General features: G+C 36.4%; 1 protein-coding gene across 1 annotated transcript in view; it reads right to left on the bottom strand.

Annotated features, from left to right (window-relative positions):
* The window catches only part of CACNA2D1 (calcium voltage-gated channel auxiliary subunit alpha2delta 1), a gene marked incomplete at its 5' end in the record, with an annotated part of 351,550 nt that overhangs the window by 185,805 nt on the left and 139,981 nt on the right, over nucleotides 1–25,764 (bottom strand). The window contains one exon of the mRNA XM_027886307.1: nucleotides 489–533. Coding sequence (XP_027742108.1) covers nucleotides 489–533 — 45 coding nt within the window. The remainder of the gene's footprint in view (nucleotides 1–488; nucleotides 534–25,764) is intronic.

Raw genomic sequence — 25,764 nt, 5'->3', positions numbered from 1 at the left:
TGAGGTTCATCTGCCGGGGCCAAGCACGCTTGGACGGTGGCAGGGAGGTCCTCAGGACGTAGATGGATTGCCTTACAGGGCTAACGAGCTCCATCTGCCCGGGGAGGGGCCCCGACCGGGAATCGAACCCGGGTCTCTGCAGTGACAGTGCACTCCAGACGTGTAATTATAGTTTTATTACATTTCAGAAAGTAAATAATACTGCTGTGTGTATCTTTATTCTCCCAGCACATACTCTGACTGACCAGTAGCCCAAGCTGCATGAAAGGAGACAGACATTGAGAATTAGAACATAAAATATTATCTGGCTCTTCAGGACACTTTTGGAGACATTTTCAAGTTTTTTGCTTTCTTGCTTCTGCAAAATATTTAAATGCTAGTCTTAGAGTTTCATTCATATTTTCAATCCCTTAATTTGCAAGGATTACAAGTTAATTTACAAATAAATCTGAGATTTATGAAATGAAATTAAATGTAACATTACTTACATCATTCTGATCATCTTTTGCATTGTAATAGATTATATCATTATTCTGCAAGAGAAAGAAAAGTAATTCTGTTAGTTTGAAAGGAGAGAATAAATTTAAGTAACAATACTCTGTACTATTGCAAAATACATTTTTATATAAAGAAAACAGTTCTTTATCTTTTCTCTTTGAAATAAGACAGACTTAGATCTTTGCTTGCTCTCTGTTGCATGTAGTATTTGCCATGCTCATCCTTAACTTCATTCATTTAATGCTTCTTCCTTGGGAAGCTACATAAGTCACTCAAAACACAGCCAGAAAAGTACAAACTCCAGAGCTCATAAAAGACTTCCATAAGTTGTTTCTTTTACAGACACGTGACTTCCCCCTGTGCAATTAGGTGATTTATGCACCATGACATCCAGCAGACAACAGATACAGCAACGCACGGGCATTGCTAAGTGGGTTAAGTATTTGTTGCACACACATTTATTGTTCTATTCACCTCCCATGGCGAAAATACAGTCTGTGAAAATACATCACAGCAGTCTGGCTGTGGTAGTGGAGAGCAGATCCTGGCAGCTCTGTAGAAACACTGCACCATGTAATTCAAGCAAAGCAAAGAAGGAGAAGATTACTAGTTTCCCTTACAGAATCAGTCAGAAGCTTCATTCAGCAGTTTGGAGATTGGGGTATTTCCTAGGGAATACAGTGTTGTTTTACCTTGAAATATTTCTGAACCATTTAAAAGCCTTGAAGATTTAGGTTTGCTGTATTAGCTTTCCACCTAATAGAATTTCTGCAATGCGCCCAACAGTTTTTCAGCAAAATCAAACAATTGTTACATGCATTTCTGTATTAAATAGTATGGACATAGTATTATTACAGATTTTTAATAAATGAGAAATTACATTTCTTCATGTCCAGCAGTGACCTGAAAATAGGTGAGCGTTGCTGACCTCCAAAAATTGTCCTAATTTATCTTTTCAGTTCTGTTTATGATAATACCTTTGGATTTACTTATCTAAAGAAAAAGCTGAACACAACAAAGTGTTCTCTTTTATAAACACCAACAGGAAAGAATGCTTTCAGTAATCATTTTTCAAGTGGGTAAGGCAATGACAATTATTACTTGCACTAAAAAAGTACCATGACATGTACTACAAGGTAATGCACTTCATTTTATAAACCATCGTTTTCCTCACTCCATAAATAATGACATAATTTATTCTCCTTTGTGACCTTTTAGAGAGTCAGAGATGAAATATATTAGAGATGAGCTAAATGCCATTTGAGGTAAATGCTATTAACATGAACTCATCCTTTTTGCTTTTCCTTTAAAATGCACTTTTCCACCAAGATGCTGTTCTATCCACAGGTCAGTTGGTTTTGTATCAGTATCTGGACAACAAAGCCATATCTCAGGGTGTTGTAGACACAGGAGGAAATTCCTTTAATCATTCAAGACAAATGATGACTAATAAGGTAATCGCTTATCCACTGTTATAAAGAAATGGCCATATAATTCTGTGGAGGCCTCAGAGTATGTTTGAAGAGGCAAAAGATTCTATTTTCATTGGTTCCACTTACTTTTTACATGGCTGTAAATAATTTGGTCTCTTCAAAACACCACCTGATTCTCTAGCAGGTAAAGGATCCAACTCTGAGTGGTACTAACCAGAAATATTAACAGAAGTGCTTTCAGCATAAAGTGATCTGCTTAGTTTAAAAACAAACATTAAAATGTTGTTTCACTTCAGAAGACAGGAGAAAGAAACACTTCTTTAATGAAAATTCCCTATGTTAAGTTGTGTTAGGGCAGTTCCCCTGTAATCTGTTCCCAGGAAGGTTTTGTTGAGGAAAAACGAGCTGCAGGAAAAGCAACACAGACATACCTATCTGGATACACTGTTTTTGTTTACTGCTTCCATTTTTAAAAGTAACATTTTGTTAAAACACAATGCTATTAGGCGCTCTCTCATATTGACTCTCATCTAGATATCAGTTTATTTTCCCAGCCCCTCCCCATTGCTCATGTTTACCATAGCAGTACATCCTCTCATAGAATCATTATTACATAGGATTTTTAACACTGTCCTTAACAGATACAATTGTGTTTACCTACTTAAACAAAATGATTCTTTATTGCCACAATTATATTTTCCCCTGTCTTTTAGAGTTTTATTTATTGTTTAAATTGCTCAAAGCTGGCATAGCTTTATTATATTCTTCTACTGGACTGAATAGTGTTTTTAAAGTCACCTATTAAAGAATTATGTTTCAGAAACATGATATATTTACAAGTTAATTAAAATAAACACCTCCCCATATCAAATGAATTAGGTATTTTGTTAGGCTGTTCATGTCCTGTACTTCATTACCCTGCCTGGATATATTACCTATATAATGAAAAAAAAACTAACACTGACATCTAACATATCTCACTACTCTTAATATAGAAAAAATGAGAAATCCAGTACTACAACAGACTAAATGCTGTACAGTTCACAAATTAGATTCATGGATCAGTCAGGTCTTTAGAGGACAATTTTTCATAATTTACCCACTGCTAGTTGACAAGAACAAATTGCTTTGTTGCCGATACTCACGTGAGTAGTTTATTTATTTATTAACTTCTTGACACAAAGAATTTGAATTTTCCCACTGTTGTACACTTTTGCCACCAGGTAACACTACACACTTGGTCATCAAGCCTAAGATACAATGTAAATATCAGAGATACTTATTTTTGTTCTTTATCCAATAACCCTATGAGAGAGAAGGGATAAATATTCACTATTGCTTCTGGTCACGAATAAAGGGATTTAGTAAGACAGTCCAGAAGCTGAATTTATGAAAAAGAGACTTTAGGAGACCATATGCATACATTAGAAACTTTAGCATAGTATCAGTACATGAGTTTACATAATCTTTGCAATTGGAAAGGTGAAGGGTAGTTTTCACTGTATTTAATTCTCCTTTCAAAGCAAACAGTTTCAGTATCTGACAAGGGCATTAGGCAAAGCATATAAAAATTACATTAAGGACCAGGTCATAAATGTTTTATTTGTGACTCTTACTATTTTCTTTTCTCTCCTAATAATCTTCTTCCACACTCCCACTGTTATTATTATCTGCTGAAGTGAGATTGTTCCACTGTCTCTTTATTGCTTTTCATTTCAATAGTTGTTTGTTTTCCAGCTTGGGGTATAAAACAATTCCAATGGGAAACACTACATATTGGCTACTATTAATAAGTTCTTAAATTTCACCACATATAATTCAAAGTTTCTGGTCTCTATAGTGTCTGTGTCTAGAGGTTTGAAGAAGCACACATCTGCAGATGAAATTTGAACTCACACCAACACTAACTTACACTCAGGTTTTGATTCTCTACTGAGCAACTTTCCAGACACAGTCTATTGATTCAACAAATAAATGCCTAAACTCAACTCAGGATTACGTGAATGGAGCTGAAGTTGGCTTGTCATCACAGGAAATAATGTTTTGTTCAATCACATTCTTTCAAGAACAACAAAAAGGGATTACAGCATAACAAGACATATCTGATACTACACATAATAATGTATACTAAATTGTAATGATACATCGATGTCACTTTGTTGTTAAAAGCTATACATCCTCCTTTAACAAGTGCCAAAAAGAAAGCTCCTTGTCACTGCTGCCACATGGTGTCTCTAGGAAAACCTCCTCTCTAAATGTTATGTCTTTTTTGTTTGTTTGTTTTGTTAGAAAGATTGTATCTGTGGTTTTTTTTTTTTTTTTAATATCTGTTTTGCCACAAGAGATGTTTGCCTTTCATTCAGGAAAGAAAAAAAAATACTCTAAGTCTTAAGATTTTCCACAAACACCCTATGTGGTCAATTCAGAAATGTTGCTTTCATTGAACCTGTGGTCAAGATTAAATGTGCCCTCAGGTCTGTCCATGGGCTCCCTAGTGATTTTATGCAACCCAGTGTCCATGATGGAGCCCAAAATGGTTACAGAGGAGACTGAAGGCCTGAAATGAATACTAGAACTTTATGAAACGCTATAACAAACTACCAGAAAACAAATAAATTATTTTAAAAAAAGGGAGACGAAGAAACTTTTTCTGCAACTTTCGTATATTAAGAAATTAATGTAATGTATTAATTTAGATAGACATCACAATTATCCTTTTTCCCCCTAAAGTAGCAGTTCAAAAACAATTGTAGGAAAAATGTGAAAGCAAAAAATATTATACTTTTATTCATTTCAGAGACGTTAGAAGATAATGAATTCCCTCAGAAAAGAAAACAGAAGAGTGTTAGTTAAAGATTTCTATAATTCAAAGATTTACTTCAGTGAAGCACTGGAGGCAAATCTAAGATTAATGAAGTGGATTATATTGCAAATATATATATATATGTGTATGTATATACACTACTGCATAATTATTAGTGCATGCTTTAAAATATGAAATCAGAGCCAGTGTGTTTCTTTAGATTTTCTTTTAAAACAGGATACTTTCCATGACTTTTAAGTATTTTACCCAAAAAAGTGCTAAAGCACCCAAAGTGAGGCAATGTGTAAAAGCTCCTCCATACTGTAGTTAATCTGCAGCTAGTGAGGATTATTTTGGTTTTCAGGGAATAAGGTAGAGTTAGAAATCAAAATTTGAAAGAAACCTAACCATATTGCAAATATATGTCTGATTTTGATGCGTTAGTTTAAAAATAAGGTCTTAGAATTACAGATATAAATTTTGAGAACATTTTAAAATCATATTAATCCCATCATTTGGAAAAAACATTCACATTAATGAAAGAACTGGGTGTCCTTTTGCTCAGCATGTGGCAAGAGAAATATTTATAATACTGGTCCATTTCACTTTTCATAGGCAGATCAAATGAAATTAGTGTAAATGCCTACAAATGCTAAAAAAAATCATTAAGTATTAGTAAAACATCTGTTTTAATTTTAGAAAACATTTCGTTGTGTCCCCTTGGATACAGAAGTGCATTAAAAAATGTTCATTCTAATACCTTTGGGGTACTTAAGATTTAAACCCAGCCTAATAAATTGTATGACAAATAAGCCAGACAGTTTTAGTTTAATCCCTTATATAGTCTGACATGCAGTTTAAGGCACAATTAGACTCTTCAGGAAAAAAAGCTAAATATGGCCTGCCACACAAAAAATTACATCTATTTCTAAAGAGGATAACTTTATGGAATAAAAGCCTACAAATAAAGTTAAAAAAGGAGAGAGTGCCAACTACTACAATTTCTTTTGTTATAGCTTTGTAATATTATATAAATGAAACGACACACATAAAATAGAGGGATCAGCAGCTAAAAACTTTTTTTTCATTCAGTATCCATGTGTAGAAATACTGATTTATAACTTGTGTTTAAAGTGAACAAAATGCCAGGCAATATAGTTGACGGTTGCAATTACAACTACAGTGTATGCATGCAAGTACATGTGCTATAAGAAATGGGTTAGAAAGTGCATTTAAAACATGATCTTGTAACAGATTTTAGAAATAATATTTAAATAAATATTTTTAAATAAAAAAAATTACAAATATTAACCAGTTAAATAACATCCCCATAAAGAAATATGACCCAATATTACACATAATATGGGCAAACAGGTCACTTGAGTTGGACTTTTCTTCCCAAAGACTAGTTAGATCAAATACCTGCTTTGTCAGCACAATAAATTTCATGCACTAATTAAAACTTTCCAGGTCTGAACTATAATTTATGATAAGCCCTTTTCAACAAGTTGTGTAAAGGGTTTTTCTCATGCTTCCACTGAGACTAATAATTGAAATGAAAGATGAAGATTTCAGGAAATAACATAAAGGAGCATTACAGGTGCTGTATATTCTTTCTTTTAAATGCTGAAAAAGATCAACTTTTTCAACATTCATTTACAGGTTATTCCTTTGCTGAAATTAACAAACCACAAACCTTCAAATTTATAGACAGTTTTCATGCAGTGGTCACTTATCCATTCACGGAGTGATAAATAAAATGAGTAATTTATTAATCATCTGCATGCTAAACAGTGGGACTAAAACATAGAAACTTAATATAAACACATAACTTATCAGATAAGTGTAATATACTGATATAGATGCAAGGCAAAAATACACTGTATTTTCAAGCCCTGGACATTGATTCTGAAGAATTTTGATATGAGACTAGATCCAAACATTGCAGTACTTATGGTGGTCAGATTTTAGGCATCTGAATTAAAAACTGAGATCATGAAAGAGTTCACTGAGGTCTAAACTTAGAAGAATCTAAAACTTCGGAAGTATTTGCGATTCTAACACTGATATTCTCTAGGTATCTATAAGATATCTATCCTGTTTCTACAAGGACCTTTGAAGAACCTCAGACTTCACATTTCTGAGAAGTTTGGACCCTACTTTGTATCTTCACAAATTCAACATCCATAACCTGAAAGACTCTCACTTCTGTAATTTAAGGCAATTCCCATCAATGAACACACCAGCCTTTGGAATATCTAATAATGAATAACAGTCAAATATATTAGGACAATTAAGTCACAATCTGCAAATGGAATAGACATTTGCCCTACTCTCACCTCCTTTTCCCCTCTCCTTCCTCTCTCTTGACATGTGAATAGTATAGTTATAGGGTTTTGCTATTCAGAAACAATTATTATTGATTAATTGTTATTATATATTAATAAAATAATATTCTGAACTCTGGATTCTGAATTAGATCATTGTATTTCATATAGCAAACATAACATTTTCTTCCTCACTTTCACTGATTGTGAAATACATTTAATGCAAATGATCCAGCTAAAACTCAGAAACTCATGCAATTAAAGTAATACTGAAAAAAAACCCCAAACATGAAATTTCTGTGAAGAAATACATTAGGATAGTATGCATTTTAAAAATGCAAAAGCTATTTAAATGTATATCCTAAAAACACTGTACTCTAGGTGGAGAGATAAGTTACGACGAATGGAAAGAGAATACATGAGATGACGAAAAAACATGGTAATGTCATGGACTGACTTGACTGGCATCCTGCCTATAAACTCCCCAGTAACAGAGACTGTAGGGAAACATTGTCATGTGGATGTTTGACATGTCAGGCGAGCCAAGCATCAAGGTGGAACCAGCCAGCAATGGTACCAAGCCACTGCCCACAGCCCGGACCTGGGACAAGCATCCCAAGTACCCCAGGCTGGGCTCTGCCAACTCACCAGCACTGTGACCAGGTCAGGTCTCAGCTTATTTTTTGCATGGGGAGGCACTTCAACAAGAGGACTCAGCAATCACCAACTATGTGAAGTTCAACAAGGAAAAGTGCTGGATTCTGTACTTGGGATGGGGCGATGCTGGATATACATACAGACTGGGGAATGAGAAGCTGGAAAGCAGTGACAGGGAAGAGACCTAAAGGTCCCTGTCGGATGGCAAGCTGAATATGAGTCAGCAGTGTCCTGGCAGTCAGGAGGGCCAGGAGTCCTAGGGGGCAACAGGCAAAGCATCGTCAGCCAGGTGAGGGAGGGGATTGTCCTGCTCTGCTCTGCACTGGGGTGGCCTCACCCTGAAAACTGTGAGCAGTTTTGGGTACCATGATATAAGAAAGATATTAAGCTATTACAGACTGTCCAAAGGAGGGCAATGACGATGGTGAAGGGCCTTGAAGAGAAGTTCAAGAAGTATGAGGAGCAGCTGAGGTCACTTTCTCCATTCAGCCTGGAGATTGAGTGGAGACCTCACTGCAGTTACAACTTTCTTTTGAGGAGAAGAAGAAGGGCAGGCACTGATATCTTCTCTGTGGTGACCAGTGAGAGGACCCAAGGGAATGGCCAGAAGTTGTTTCAGGGGACGTTTATGTTGGATATTAGAAAAAGATTCTTCAGCCAAAGGGTAATCAGATGCTGGGACAGGCTCCCAGGGCAGTGGTCACAGCACCAAGCCTGATAGAGTTCAAGAACTATTTGGATGCTACTCTCAGGCGCATGGTGTGACTTTTGGGGATGATCCTTTGCAGGGCTAAGACTTGGACTCAATCCTTGTGGGTCCCTTCCAACAGCATATTCTGTGATTCTGTGACTCTGCTGCCACAGCCCATCCATTTCTTGGCTCACTTAATGGCATGACCTTCACAGTGGAACATTGTCTCATGTTCCTTTCCTCACCGTGACAATATTTGATTACATGCTGAATTTACCACACTTGATTTAATTTGTCTTGTGCAAATTGTAATTAGTAAAGCTGAGTAAGAAGTTTTTATATATCACATTCAAATCTCAGGAGAAAACCCTGCTATCTTTCACAGGGTACAATAAGTAGGATTTTTTTTTCTTTTGCCTAAGTGCCCATATTATGCTGTATTACACATTTACTTAGAAAAATGAGAAGTAATGAAAAATTTTAAGGTTGCATGCACAACCTCAAAAGGAAGCATAAAAGTACTAGAAACGGTACTTCTGTCTCCAAATCTCTAGAATTGATCATAGAAATTGTAAATAGGAAAAACTTCTTATGACAAATAAAATTCCCCAGTTTTCAGATATTTTTCACTGTAAAAATTGTTATAAGAAACTGCCATTAGACTACTTAAGCTGCCAGGATGATACTTAACTTCAATCTAGAAAGGGATTTTTTTGGAAGAAGATGACAGAGAGGCAGTGCAGCAAATATCATTAACTTTGCACACAACTTTTTCCCAGAGCCTGTTTCAAACTATTTATTTCATACTGAGATGAAACACACTAGAGTCGACAAAACAGGCTCTAGAACAAATCCAGCCAAATCTCCCTCAATATTCTTACCATCTCCCCAAAGGATGACAAAAAAGTCTAGGATTTTATGTGCCCAATTTACAAGAACTGGCTACATCTGTAAAGAAATCCAGATAACCATCTTCTCTGTTCCTCCTCCAGTCCTTTAAGTCAAAAGCAAGGAAGACAGAGACAAGTGTGAAAGAGAAAAATATTTTAAATTCATTTTAATTTTGGTAAATATATTCTTCCAAAAGGTTCAGGAAACTGCTAATCTTGTCATCACAGTAACTTCCTCAACTGAGAATGGTTTCTTTTTATAAGGCAAAATGCCAGTGATTACAAAGCAGGTTTCCAGGTGGGAAAATGAAATTAATTTGTTTGCAGCTAATTAACCTCTATATCACACTATCTGATCAGTTTAATTAAAGCAGCAAAGTATGTTTATTATAATTTATTCAGCATTACTTTCTTTACTTGATGAAAGTCCACAAAAAATAAAAAAAAAATCCAAACCTAAAAAATTGTCTAAACTGATTGTATACTATCTAGATTGTAAACACTGGGACCAGTAAAGTACAGGAGCCCAGTTAAACAACTGGGACATGAGTTTACATCAGATTCACAGGAAATTGGCATTCTGAATTCATACTTATGGAACTGCTGGGATGTAATGAACCTCTTGCACTATGATAACTGAATGCAGAAAATATGTCAGTCCTCCAACTCCAAGAAATCTGCAAAAACCTTTTAAAAAATTATTTTTTACCAAGCAATGGGCAAACCTTTAATAGAATTTGTTCCCCAAAAATGTGTGCATTTGTTACATTATCACTGTGTTCTATCCATTACGGCCAACAAATAAAAACATGTTTAGCAATGACGTAATCAGTGGTTACAAAATACATAAAAGGAATCAAATTTTGGGCATATGACATCACAATGGAGTAAAAACTCAAGAGCCTAGCTTCTCAGTAGGTTATTGCTCTGGACCTGCATCATCTCAAAGTTCAGAACCTAGAATCTGAAGACAAATGTGTATGTCTATTTTTAAAAGAATATTTTTAACACTTTTTGCATACAGACTTGTATTAATTTACCCCACACTTAGTCCATCAGAAGATGCTAAAACTAGTTAGTGCTGAGCAGAGACAAAAATGAGGAAAATTGCTGATAAATCATGACAGAAGTTGAGGACTCTCAATGGAGAATTCTGTTACCACTTGCATTTTCACCAGAAGATAGACAGGCAACACAAAATTTATAAGGAATGGACTTCACAAAAGTGAACTCTACAAGTCATGACTGCCAGTATTACACAATTTATACTGTCTTAATCCCTCTGACTTTGTAATGTAGTAAACAACTAATGCCTATAAGTAACTGAATTATACCTTCTTAAATTTAAGTAACTGTGATCAATTTATGAGATGTAGAACATATTCTTAAAGAGACATTCTGTTTCTGGCCATAAAACGGTGAACATTATTCTAAAAACAAGGTTATTCTCACTTCTGGTTCCACTTATATCATGAAAATAATGTAAATATATCCAACTTAAGTCTAACAAACTTATTCACAATTAATGTCACTGCAGCTACTGGAAATCCATTGAAACAAACAAAAAAAACACAATTTTTTTTTTGCACAAGAATAACATCTTTAAATTTTTATTCAAAGGTTGCTCGCTGTGTTTTAAACCCATCATTTAAGCTCCTACTTCCTTGGAATTGGACAACAGTTAATGACATTAAACCAAGAAATAATATTACAGGAAAAAATTAAGTTGTAGGCATTTGCAAAATGTTGCAGTAATTATGGATTATCAGCACTGGTAATTAAACTTGACAATATATGAGTGGATTGATATTTGGATCAATCGATTTTTAGAAGTTCAGGAATCCTTCTGTGATCTTAAAGACCATGAAGTCAAATTTTGCCTTTGAATATTTCCATTTTGACAGTAAATTAGGAAAAAAAACCAATCATAATCCCACCACATTATTTCATTATATGTTTGGCTCAAAACAAGTTTGAACTTCTTTGTTGACCCATTCAGAGTATATTTTAAAATTATTGAATTGATAAAATGTAAAATACAAAAAATGCAAAATATATTTTCCCTACTGAAATTATACTAAATAAAAATAAAACCAACACTATCAAACCAATTTTTCTTTCATCCTCCTCTTTAAGTTTTCATGGAAAATTCAGAGATTTAAGTCTGATAAACAGTGTTTTGCATGGAATATTAATTAAGCCAAAATTTATGTCCTCATGTTAATTTTTAAAAAGTGCTTTAAAATGAAAGATGAAAATGTTTAAGACTAGTTTTTATATTTATATGCATATGAACACTTTGAGAATATATCCAATGGTTGAAACAGTTCCAAAAAACCAGAAATTTTCCCCTCTAAAACTCTTTACAGAAAAAAAAAATAGTTTATCACAAAGATTATATCGCATAAATTCACTGTATCTATATTCTAAGAAAAATTACCCGGATAACATTAATACCTTTTAAGAATCTCACTGGAATAGAAAAAACATTTTGCGCAATTTTCCTTGCACTGCAGCAGCAGAGAGCTTGATGCATCTCTTTCTTTCCTCATTTATCCATATCCAAAAGCTAAAATACAAGAAGATTTTAAGATATTTCTGCAGGGTATTATAATACTGTATAACACAGGAAAACTGAATTTTCGCATATAAATAATGAAAGTCAGATCCAAACTTTGGATCACATCTTACATAGCTGACACTGACCTGTAAAGTTAATGATCTTAATAAATTTTTTAGAAGCACTGATTTCTTTCCCTGCCTGGATCAATTCTTCATTGAGTTTATTCAATCACTTAAAGTGTGTCCACAAAATCCACAGAGTTATAAAGTACAAAAAGAAAAAAAACACCCATATGCTATAACTGATTGCAAACAATTTGCTTGGAAATAAGAAAAATTTCCAATTAAATTTCTCCATTTCCTTCTAAAAAATTACCTTTCCACAAGGTAATAAAGTTCAAAACTCATCAGGCCATGTCTTCTTTTCAGATGGTTTTGGCTCACCCACGTAAACAAATATTCCTGGAATACTGACTGCTAATTATTTTAATCAAACTCTTATAAAGGCAAATCTTTGTTAAGATTTTAAATTATTTTTTCTCTGTCTCTAATGTCTCAGAAGGAAAGCAACCCTCTACAGCAGTTACCATGCTCTAAGAAATATCCCATGCTCACCTAATTAATAAAGAACAGAAGGAATCCTAATTTAATTATTCAGCTCTGACATCCGTTTTGTGCATGTCTTGCACTCAGTCACAGCAATAAAGCAAAGCTTCATGAGCCCACCTTATTTCGGAAGCAGTTCAGTCGCATCAGACAAGCCAGCAGCTGGAAAATGCCATTCATTTTACTATTTAACATAAAATGATGAAGACTTTTCCAGTTAATCGCTACAAGCAAAAGGTTCATATCAAAAATAATTAAAGCATAATTACTTTTCTTCTTAATTATTGATATGTTACACTGGTATGCTGGAAGTCATGCAGAAAGAGCAGTAAGATTTAAGAGCTGTATCAACATCTTGCTAATAATGTTTCTCGTTCTCGAACCTAACAATTGCACCAAATGAAAAGTGATTTGTGTTTTCCTCCATGGATCACAACAGGGTTTTTCACTCATTAGGTATTTGATTCTGTGTCACAAAATGCAAAGAAATGCAGACACACCAAAACTTCTGACTAAGCTGGTTGGGATCTCACAGCAGGGAAAGGTGCTTGGATGAGCATTTGCACTGTCACAACCACAAGCTGCCTAATTTCAGGGAGTCCTATACGGCTCCTGATAGCAAATTATGCAGTTTAAATAGATTTCATATCCTTTTTTTTCTTTTTTTTTTTTTTCAATGTAGTGAAAGGATGTGCCTTCTTTTCACCACCCAGTCCTTTTCCTAGAGATAGTAGGGGAGTTGTTTCTTGGTTTTGCCATTTTCCTGAGTACAATGAAGTAGAGGAAAAAACTACTAAAATAAATGTTCTTTAAAAACAGAGAACAAATAAAAATAAAGGAAACCAGATTCTAATTACATCCCCAATGCTTTTGTGGAAGATGCTCCAATATTTCAGTACTGAACAAAACAGAATAGCCCAGCAGGAGGGGGAAAAAAAAAATAAATCTGAGCAAACCCCAAACCAAATTCTTCTTTAATTATCTAGTATTTTTACATAACTTAGGCAAATAATTTTCAGTAGTATAAACTGAGAAGTAAATAACAATAGTAGTAATAGTAAAAACCAAGATACTCAAACACAAGATCATGTAAAGAAAAATGAGTAAGATTAGAAACTGATGTTGCTAAAACACATTATGGCTTTCTTCATAATTCTGTTCGGCAATTCAACTGGAATTGTGTGTAAAAAGGACTACATATTTTTAACCTGGCTGTAGACTTTTATTATTTTCTCCCTCAGTAAAATAGAGATAGGAGATAATTATATCCCATATACACCCTGGAGTGTCAAGAGCCATCAGGACCCAGTATTAGCTGACATACCCTGATGGAATAGTGCCTCCCTAGAGCCAGCCCACCATGGAACAGAACCCCAGGGCATCCCTTCCCTTCCCACAGGCCCAGGACCTCTGTTTCAGCTGAGTCTGGCTCCCTCAGTGTCGTACTACACCTCAGTGACAGTCTAGGAAAAGCTATCTTCAGTCCTGTCGCTGTCCTATATGCTAGATGGACCTCTGCCCTCCAATAGATCCCTTTCTTGGACATACCCCACAGCTCAGCGCCAGCTCATCTCTTTCCCTGGCCTCGTTCCCTTTTCCTTCTGATGGCAACACCCAGACGGACCCCAGATTTGTCTCTTTGCTCACTATGCATCCATCCATCACCTGGAACCACTAATGGAGGCTGTTGCCAGCATTCAGCTCTGCCTGCCCTACTCAGCCTCACAGAACTGCACCCACTGGTCCCCTCCAGCCCCAGCCACCCAGCTCTGGGAGCAGCCAGCCCTCACTGCTTTCTGACCCAGCCATTGACTGCATGATTACATTTCCTGTTCCTCCCAGCTCCTTCTAACCCTGCTGTAACCACTTTGCCTAAATCTTTTCAGAGCCTCACCCAAATTTTAAGTAAATAACGGTACTTTGCTTACTATCGTTTCACCTGAAGTTCAGCCATCACTCACACCACGTTTTCTGAGATAACATTAGTATGAGGTGACGGGGGGAACGCTGCAGATGAACTAGAATAAAAATGTTTCAATACTTAAAGTTACTATTCTCTGCCTCAAAGGACTGAAGTAAATCAGTATCACCACCTTGGTGACACGTAGTCTTGGGTCCTTACACTTTGCATAATTCACTTTCAAATTCTGGTACCAATCAGCACTTCTTTGAAATTCATCCCTTTTTTAAAATTCAGGGTGGACAGATAGATATATCATAGAAGTGTGAAGATGTGAAGAAAGAGACGACGTGAGAAATTTTAAACAAGTGAAATACCTATCTGTTGCAAAAAAAAAAGAGTAAAATTAAGGCAGGTATTTGTTAAAAGAGATGGTCAAAAAGGCTCCTGCAAACCTAATGAAGAAGATTACTGGAAAAAAAAAAAAACAACACTGGAGATCATAGTGCAGAAGAGTGTATGAAGTAAATTGCAAAGTATATATTAAATTGATTTGAATTTGAAGAAGTGCCTCACTTAGCTCCCCAAATTTATGCTGTGTTGCTTGAGACTATTTCAGCTCAGCTTTCAACAGAACCATTACAGTATTTCAGAAGTGTGAACTGAGATTTCAGAAAGCATAAGAGGGAGGAACTACAAGTGTTTAAGGAGGGATAATGGAAGATGAGAATTTTAGGCCGAAGAGGTAAGAAGAAGGAATGCTGCAAAAAAGGGTGAAGAGTCAATGAAGGACAATGCCATGTTCACATCCAGGAAAGACGTAACAGTGAAAATTCGGAGAAAAGGCAGAAGACAGCTGCAGCAAAGCAGTCACTATCAAACCTTTCCTATCAATGACCTCATTTCCATGCCCCCTTCTCCTTGTTACACACTTCAGGTTGCAAACTTTGCTATTCACCTTGCCAATGATTGTTTTCTTTGGTTTTACTTAAGGAGTTTACATAATATGATGGGGATGATAACTATGAGCAGAAACCATCCTAACTTAGCTACTCGTTGCCTAGGAAAGTCCTCCCAAACAATTTCAGCATATATTGTACTGCAAATACCTCTAAACATTTGCATTGTGCTAAACCCCTCTGTCTTGATTAGACCAGAACTGTCCATGCATTATTTGGACATAAGCAAACCACGGATTCCAGCACAGAGTAAGCATCAGCCAGTTGTGCAAACCAAGTCCAAGGGCCAGTTTTTTTATTTCCTGCAGTACACCACAAAGATATACCACATATGTCCATAAGGAATACAAAATGTTCCTGGATTTTAAAATATGACAAAGGTACAATTTCAAAAGCATGGGTACATACTAGTTTAACTCCTTGTGTTCTTAAAGTATGTAAATCCCTTAGCTTTAGTCTCTTGCTGGCCTGCAAAACACAAGACTCCCCTAAAAGTGTGTATCTATATTTATAGATATTTATTATATTTATAGATATAAATACACACACAGATGATATTTTTGTGCCTATAAACATGTAGATACACATATAAATACATGTATAAGTATATACACAGAGGAAAATTTACAGAATTGAAACATGCATATATTTAACTTCCACCTATTTAAGTAGGACTAGCACTAGCTTAAAACTTGACTGATTCTTTAAGTATCACCTAAATGTTGTTTACGAACACTGGACAATAGCAAAAAGCATATCTAATATTCAGAAATCTATAAATTTACCTCAGTATCTTGAAGCAATAAAGAAAACTATTTGATCTGTTTCACATTTAGACCTCTTAATTATACAGTATTGCAGAGCTCATGCACAGAAAAAAGGGTTTGGTGCATTCACTTGTATTTATTTTAATATTTGCTTATCAACCTGGAGATGATATGAGGAGGGGAATTAATTGACTTAAGTGCATCCTATTCTTGAAAAAGACACACAAGTTTGATTAGATATATGGATCTTCACTGCTCTACTCTTATTAGTAAGTGTAACTACTTCAGTGAACTAGTCTTGTGTCAGTAAAAGCTACTATTGTGAATCTGTACAGGAAACCCAGTCTTCTTGTCCATGTAATAGTCATTTTTCATAAAAGCAGCATTCATAGTTCACAGGCATAGCTTAGTGCATAACATTGTAAATATTTTTACAGATTTAGTGGGATATTTGCCCTACTAATGTTGTTAGAATGTCTGAAGAACTTATTAAACTGATGGGTTTTTCCTTCCAGCTTTTAAGGTATATTTAACTGTAACTGATACATAGCTATTGCTGTAAAGAATTCTTTTTCTCTTGAACAGCATTTCTTCTTGGTGCTTATTCTTGACAAAGGATGTTTACTGATGTGTAACCACAGTACTTTTTATGATAGCACATGCTTTATTCTCCAGAGAGAGTGCGTTGTTCACATTTCAAAATAAAACACAGATCAGTCCTGAACACAGTCTGCTATTGATCCATATTGTGCTTGTTAAAGCTGCCCCCACGACACCCGAGCAATGTCCAGACACATTCTGTGGCATATCATGCACCAGGAACCATTTTCAACCAACTGCTATACCTTGTCTTGCTTTCTACATGCCTCCAATGTTATCTCTGTAGGTTTTACACTCTAACATATTCTTGCTGTTGTAACTAATGTAGACCTGAAACATGCAAACTCCCTGATTTTGTGCCTTGAAAATATTATTTTCTAAGCTGCACCATTTCCTTCTTGCAATTTCAGAAACTTCGAGCAGAAAGGTATGGAAACACATGCACATTATAATTTAGAACCTCCTAGATATCACCAAGAGAAGTCACAAGTGTACCTTGAACACAGACAATCTCTATCACTCAATTCAACAATCAGGTCCATGGATTTGTTTTATTCAACAGTATAGATTTATAAATGTAAGCTTTAGAAATGCAATAGAGTTTCAATCTTGAACTTATTTCTTAGAGAAATACACCAGAGAGTCAGAATTAGGACTCCATCTCCTTCTGAAATGAAATATGCACCAAAAAAGAATGGGTTATGGACAGGAAAACATACAGCTTTGAGATTACTTCTGCTACCACGGGGTCACTTCACCTACTGCAGCCTTTCCTGGCACTGCTGGCCCTCTGCCTTTTGCTGCCTACCCTACACTTTTGCAAGATTTAGGATGCAATGAATGACCTATGACTTTAGGAAGTCCCAAGCTTCACTCAAAAATTCCCTGTGATCCTCATCTCCTTCTTTAGCTACCAGTTTTCCTCTTTACCATTTGTACATTTAAAGAGCAAGTCCCCACCTTGAATTCAGAATCTCAAAACATGACTTAAATCAGTTGAAAGCCTTATGCAGTAAGATTAATATCAGCAAATCTTTATATATATAGATTTAAGGGGGAAGAAAGAGTATTTGGAATTAAATCTCTCGTGTAGGGTGATCCCCCATAAAAAGGAAACTATTTCAAGTCAGCTGTCAGCAGAAGAAATGCCAATAACCATCTTTTGGAATTAATAAATATATTGATAATATTTTTGAAAAAAAATTCAGTCTTAATCCAGCCTTTGTTTTTTTCTGCTAGCATCTCTCACCAAATTTAAAAACGAAAGAAAACAAGACAAAAGCATCCTATGCTGTAGCAACACAGCTCTATCACAAAATACCTGCATATACTAGTGAAATAAATCTGAAATGTTCTGTATGAAAGGTATGAAATTCCTACAGTAAAACTTCCTCAATGAGTATTTTAGAGTACCTCAAGTCTAGAGGTCATTAAAACTATGATACCCATAGCAAATTAAATTAAATTAAACTTGCCTATAAGGAAAACATTCAGTCTGGCAGGAAACTTTTGGTGGTAGTCTCCTTCAACTTTTTATGCCAAAAAAAAAGTCACAGACAAAGCACTAAAAAGTTTTATCTGGAGAAAACACTAGAATTTTGTGCAAGCCCAGAAGAATATCAATAAAGCCATCTTCTTAGTTTTACTATTCCCATGTGTAACTCTTAAGAAATGCAAAACTGAAGTTATCCTCTTGAGAAGTGGTAAGGCCCAAAGGACTAAGAAGAGAATCCTACCTGAATTAATAATTCATCAGGGATTATTCATCCATTTTTAATAGCAAGGATCTGGTCTGGATGAGCAGTCACTTTTATATTTATCCTTCATATTTTCAAGAAACTTACAAAACACAGTATTTCAGTACAGTATAATTTGGAACTACCAAATGGCAAAGTGAAAACAGAATTAAATTGTTTTCTATAGACACATAAATCTCAGTCATTACAGTTGTCCTAAAGTTCTCAAGACTTGCTAAATCCTAATGGCCCTAAAATGAGACTTACAGTTGTGAGTTCTGAATTGCTCAAAGTTGATAGCAAAAATTAACAGGAAAAAAATAAAACAAATGGTTAACAGCTACATTTTGAGTGAAATCAGGTAGAATTTTTAAACATAGAATTTTTATAGCATGATGTAGAAGAATGTTAGGTTATTGTTAATTTTAAAGAGTTTCTCTGCTCTGTGTTATGCACATCTCTTGCTTTGTGGTCAAGTCTACAGAAATATCTGACACTGCTTCAATCACACATCATCATTTTTTCAGGACATAAAAGAGCCAGAATTTCACCATTTGTTTAAATTCTTATGAGAATTACACTATACTCAGGGGATTGAAGGATAAGAATTCTCAAATACCTTGAGTAAAAGGCAGCTTTTAATAATAGGGTTGTCTAGTACTCCCAGAGCATTTGAAAGTCTATGCAGACTGAAACTCATATTAAAATTTCTACTGTATTTCAACTGCAAAATAGGGCAGACATCAAACATTTTCTGTTCTCAACTACTGCACAAGCCCCTGTTCTAGGAACATGGCTTCTTGGTAGTGTAGAGGCCTAAAAACTTTCATATATGGAAACTTTCCAATTCCCATGTTAACTCCTTTTTCTCTTTCTAAAGTTAATGAGTTGTTACAAAGATGGGTCAGGATAATATGTTATGGGCAACAGGGAAATGAGTTTTCCTTAGAAACAGAGGAAACTAGTTAGATCCTAGTTATACTGGCAAGGATGAATCATAGAGAAAGATATTGTTAGTTTTGAACTGAAAATATTTGACAGAGAAGCTTACAGACAAAATAAACAGCATCCCCGAAGTCCATTTCTAATAGATTTTACTGATTCATCAAAGGCAGTAGAGCAGTGTTACATTTTAATTATACCAGATTTACATGAGCAACTGAATTTGAGGGTGAAAGGTAAAATACAAAACTAGTTAGCTTCATCTGTGTCACAAATTAAATGAACTCATAGCAAATGTGCACAATAGCAGCCTGCAGAAAGCTTTTCTTAGCATATTGTACTTCTCAATTGTAAACTGAAGAACCTACAGGGTGTTAATAAACTGAGTACAATAGTATATCGTCCTTTTAATAAGACTTTTTTTTCTGAAAGCACATTAAAGCCTCAGTCAAAATGAAGGTGATAATGCATATGTATGGTGGCTTAATAATGAGAAATCACACCTTTCTTTCTGTTCTTCTTACCCAGGTCCTTTCCTCCACCTCTTTTTCAGAATATCCCCATTTTTTAAATGAGTTTTCTGGTCAATAAGTAAAAACTGTATTAGATGTCTTTAACGTATTTGATTTTTCAGATAAAATGGAATGCTTGAAAGCCTCAACAATGATTGAAGGTGTTTCTTCACTTTACTCTAAAAGCTTTTTTGGCAAGTTTCCAACCAGTGAAGCGTTTCACTGAACAGATGAGATCCTTGCAATGATTTATATTATAAAGTTACACTCCTGCACTCAAGGTAAGCATATTAAGTAAATAACCAATACCTAAAGACCAAAATATACCACAGGAAAGCTAGCTCCTCTATAGCTACAGATTTAAAATCACTGCTTATATATAATCTTAAAATTCCTAAAGTGTGCCAAAAAATAAATCAAGAATTGAAAATAAGATTAGAAATGTGTTCAAACCACACTAACACTTATATTAGTGTAATTCTTATACAGGATCATATTAGATATATTATGGAACAAAAGCATGGAAGAGATCTCCTATGGCAACCCTTATTTTAGAGGAAATCAATGACTTCTAGACTGACAGACTCACCTGAGAGAGTCTAAGAAGTTATATAAGTCCAGGTGAGGTAGCAAGCAGCAGTACTCTTAAAACCTTTTCTAATTACATAGATTTATTTTTTTTAATTGCCTTTAAAACATTTTTCTTATATCTGACTGGAGCCTCCGAGATATCTGTAAACCAGAAGATGCACTGAGGCTTTGTGAAACAAGAATCCAAACATTAGGGGCAGGATGCTGGGGACAGACAAGTGAACAGTGGGATCCTGCTCCCAGGAGGGAATGCCAGACAAAGTCTGCACTAATCTGGTGAGGCTTATGCCACATCTCCAAACAGACTTCAGCATGGGCATATTCACAGTAGATTTGCTTGTTCCTGTAATACTCATAGTGAACTTTAATGATTAAAAAAGTATAAATGATTTGATAAACATCAAAAAAATAACCCTTTAATTTCAGTAAATGTGCTTTGTTCTTATTTTCTCTGCACCTATTACTCCCAGTGCACATACATAGCTCCATCCCCTGAGTAGAAAGATGTCCAAGTGCAAAAAATCACTGACAGCAAAAAATGTTATTCTTTTCAGTGAGACAGGGCTCATTCAATTTAATTATACACAAATGAAAGCTTTAGGTCACAAATGAGAAGGTGGCACACAGCCCTTCAAAGAATAAAATATTACCCTTCCTAAAACCTTGACCATTTAAACCTGTCAATTTAAAACAATCATCGGCATATTTTTTTGTCCATCACAGAGGCTTTAGAAGTGTGGCATTATCCAGAATTAATCAAAATCAACAGAAGATTTATTGCACTGAATTTTTGATCAGAGCATTGTGTAAAGATACCGATAGCTTTGACATTTTCTTTGCCTGTGCTTAGTGTTATTAAAACTTCCACAAAATTATAAAGTATACATGACTTACTAGGAAAGGATCCCACGTCTGCTTTGTGCCTGTGGGGACCAATTCCCTGTACCTCAGGTCTGGTGCCAAATCTAAACAGTATCATTTCTCACAAATGCTCTTTGCACACAAGAGGACTATCAGAGGTACAGTCCATGACAGAGCCCTATCCTCCCTCTTGATGAGCTGAGAGAAAAAGGATTCTAGTTTGTTTCCTTCACAGAGTACTTCCCTCTTTCAAAAGACAAAACATGTTTATTAAATTGCCTCTTTATAATGAAACAGCATTAAAGTTGAAAGTTTGGAGGGTGGTTTGTTTGTTTTCCAGTTGAGGCTTCTTAAGACACAATATTTTAGCATTGTTGTGGCATCGACAATATATTACAGACAGTTCTGAAAAATCTCCAGTCTGCAAGATACAACAGAGATGCCCACTACTGCTCTGCTCTTGTAGATCACTGTTTGAATCAATTCTTGTGATAAAAGACTTGGTTTATCTCAGTTATTCTTTTCATCTTCCATTTCTTTGCTGAGCAACTTTTCACTACAGTTTTACTCAGCCAGCACTTCTGCTAGAAAAAAAAAAAAAAAAATCATAATTCCAAAGTCATATTCCCATGACTTTTTTGTCATTACTTTTAAGCCTGGTTAGTACATAAACACCAACCTACATATTATCATCAGAGCAAACGTTGTCTCAGAAATACCAGGACACAGATAATCATCATTTACACAGAAGAATGTAAAATGACAGTACTGGTTTAAAGAGAAGGTATATTGAAAGAATTTTTTGTGTGGCATTTTTATGTGATAATTAATTCTTAACTGAGTTTTGGTCTTCATATAAATAACTGGATGTTAATAGGCCATGCATACAGACTGCCCTTGTTAAAATACCAATGAGATATCCCTAATGTTTATACATGTGTAAGTACAATTAATATTGCAACCCAACTGGAAATAAAATTGCTTTGGTTAACCAACCATTGCAAGGCAATCAAATGTGGTATCAAATGTAATTGTAGAAGACCCATTTGGGGAATAACAGCAATTACTTCATACAGAATTCTCCCTTCCTTCTTCCAGTTCACGTACAATTTTTTCATGCATCCTTATCCCAGAAAAATAACTGGACCATCACAAGTGTCAAAACCACCCCCTCTTTCATTCTGTAGTATACATGAAATTTCAAAACTACAAGGCTGATTCATTTAGATATATTGGTTTGTACCTCTGAGTTGTAACTGCTTTAATCTAAAAACATTCAGGTAAGCTTAATTCCCCCAGATGTACATGCAGCTAGGGAACTGGGCAACACCAATGGAATAGGAAACAGAAAATGTTTTTTTCAAGACTGCTGAAGCTAAGCAGTCTTGATTTACCTTCATAAACTTCACAAATCTTCTCTAAAGACCTAATAGCTTTCTAACAGGTAAGTATTATTTTAGGGTCATAGATGTAAACCGCAGTTCAGATGTTTTAATAAACTTTGCTCTTTATCAGACTTCCACGTCAACTGCCCTTGTCCTTATGGGGGGCTTCAATTTGCCAGAAACCAACTGGGAGCAACACACAGCTGGTACAACCCAGGCCAGAAGATTCCTAAAAAACCTGGATGACAGCTTTGTGGAAAAGGTCCTAAGGAAGCTGACTCAGAAAAATGCCCTCCTTGATCTTCTGATGGTCAACAGAGCAGGTCTCATGAGCGAAGTGGAGATTAGTGGCTGTCTTGGCCACAGTGAACACAAAGTGATGGAATTAAAAGTCTCTGTTGACAGGAGGAAAAGTACCAACAAAACTTCAACTCAGAACATGAGGATAGCAGACTTCAGGCTGCTCAGGGATTTACTAAGTAAGGTCCCCTGGGAAAACGTTCTTGCAGGTGCCAGTGACTTTAAACGTCATCTCCTAAGGGCACAAGGGCAGGCAATACCCAAATGTCAGAAGTCAAGCAGCCAAGGCAGATGGTTGGCTTGGCTGAACAGGAATCTTCTCTTGGAAATAAGGCAGAAAAGGAAGGTGTATGCCCAGCAAAAGCAAAGTCAGGTGACACAGGAAAAATACCGAGATGCTGCTTGCTACTGTAGGCAGAAAATTCATGCAGCCGAAGCTCAATTGAAGTTGAAGCTGTTCGGAAATGTGGGGACATAAAAAGAGTTTTTCTCAAATATAATAATGGTAAAAAGCAGTATAGAATATCACTGTTCCATTACAAGATGGAGATGGTCAACTCACAAAAAGGGACAGGGACAAGGTTGAGGTGTTTAATGCATTTTTTGCCTCTGTCTTCAACATGGAGCAAGGCGGTCTCAGTGCCCTGAGCTGGAGGACCATGACTGTGACAATGATCCCAAGATCCTACCTGAACTTGTACAGGTTCTGTTGCTCCAGTTGGAGCCCTGAAAATACATGGGGCCTAATGGGATCCACCCAAGAATCCTCTAGGAGCTAGCTGATGCTATTGCAAAACCTCTCTCAATGATTTTCCAGCAGTCTTGGGAATCCAGGGAGATGCCAGCTGACTGGAAGCTGGCAAACATTGTCCTGATTTTCAAGAAGGGCAAGGAAGACCCTGGAAACTACAGGCCTGTCAGTCTCACTTCAGTGCCCCATAAAGTCATGGTAAAGGTTATTCTGGGAAATATTGAAAAACACCTGGAGGACAACACAGTCAGTGGTGACAGCCAGCACAGCTTCATGAGTGGACAGTCCTGATTGTGAAACCTGATTTCCTTCAAGGAAACAAGGTAACCCAACAAGTTGATCTCGGAAAGCCAGTATACGTTAATCTTTTTGGACTTCAGTAAAGCTTTTGATACTGTCTCTCACAATATCCCACTGGACAAAACATCCAGCACACAGCTGGATAAGCATGCTCTGTGATGGGTGAGCAGCTGGCTCACAGGCTCGGCACAAAGAGTTATAGTGAATGGGGTGATATCAGGCTGATGTCTGGTCAGTAGTGATGTCCCACAGGGCTTCATCCTCTGCCCAGTTCTTTTCAACATCTTCACTAATAACTTGGACATAGGACTTGAAGAAATACTAAGTTTGCTGGCAACACTAAATTGGGAGGAACTGTCGACTCCTTCGAGGGCAGAGAGGCCCTGCAGAGAGACCTTGACTGGGCAATCACCAACTAAATGAAGTTGAACAAGGGCAAGTGCAAGGGCAAGGATTCTGTACCTGGGATGGGGCAACCGAGATGTACGTACAGATTGGAGCATGAGATCCTGGAAAGCAGTTCAATGGAAAGGAACCTGGGGGTCTTGTTCAATGGCAAGTTGAATATGAGTCAGTAGTGCCCTGGCAGCCAGGGAGGCCACCCATTTCCTGGGGGGGCACCAGGAAAAGCACTGGGGGATCGTCCTGCTCTGCTCTGCACTGGTGCGACCTTGAGTACTGAGTGTAGTTTTAGGAACCACAATATATAAAAGATATTAAGCTATTAGAGAGCATCCAAAGAAAGCCACAAGGATGGTGAAGGGTTTGGAGGGAAAGCTATAAGAGGAGTGGCTGAGGTCACTTGCTTTGTTCAGCCTAGAGGAGGCTGACTGGAGACCCCACTGCGGTCTTTGGCATCTACACGAGGGGAAGTGGAGTGGCAAGTACCGACCAGTCATGACATGACTTGAGGTAATGTCATGAGGCTGAGTCTGGGGAGGGTTAGGTCGCATATCAGGAAAAAGTTTTTCACCCAGAAGGTGGTTGAGCACTGAAACAGGTTCCCCAGGAAACTGGTCACAGCACCAAGCCTGTCTGAGTTCAAGAAGTGTTTGGTCAGTGCCCTCAGGCACATGGTGGGACTCTTGGGGTGTCCTGTGTAGGGCCAGGAGTTGGACTCAATAATCCTGATGAGTCTCTTCCAACTCAGAATAATCTATGATTCTATGAAACTGAAAGAAGGTAGATTTAGATTAGGTATTAGGATGAAATTCTTTCCTGTGAAGGTGGTGAGGCAACAACACAGGTTGCCCAGAGAAGTCGTGGATCTCCCATTCCTGTAAGTGTTCAAGGCCAGGTTCAATGGAGCTTTGAGCAACCTGGCTAGTGGAAAGTGTCCCTGCCCATTGCAGGGGGATCAGAACTAGATGATCTTCAAGGTCACTTCCAACCCAAACCATTCTTTAATTCTATGATTTATCAAAAAGCAAAAATTTAAATTTTCATTTTTGTTTTTCATTGCTTGGTCTTCTTGAAGTAGTTGGAATATAATATACTACAGTAATAAAAATGTTGGAAGAAAATGTACTCTCAAGTAAAATTGGATATAAGAACGATTTTAGTAGATGTGGATTTATATATATTTTTTTTTTTTTTCAATAGTTTAGTCCTAACTGGGAGCCCCCGGTGGTCTAGGGGAAAAGACACTGCACTGTCACTGCAGAGACCCGGGTTCGATTCCCGGTCGGGGCCC

The sequence above is a fragment of the Empidonax traillii genome, unplaced genomic scaffold (genome assembly GCF_003031625.1).
Source record: "Empidonax traillii isolate 1590-97213 ecotype Southwest subspecies unplaced genomic scaffold, ASM303162v1 scaffold185:size1678824, whole genome shotgun sequence".
NCBI lineage: Eukaryota > Metazoa > Chordata > Aves > Passeriformes > Tyrannidae > Empidonax > Empidonax traillii.
This window is presented reverse-complemented; position numbering and strand designations above follow the sequence as displayed.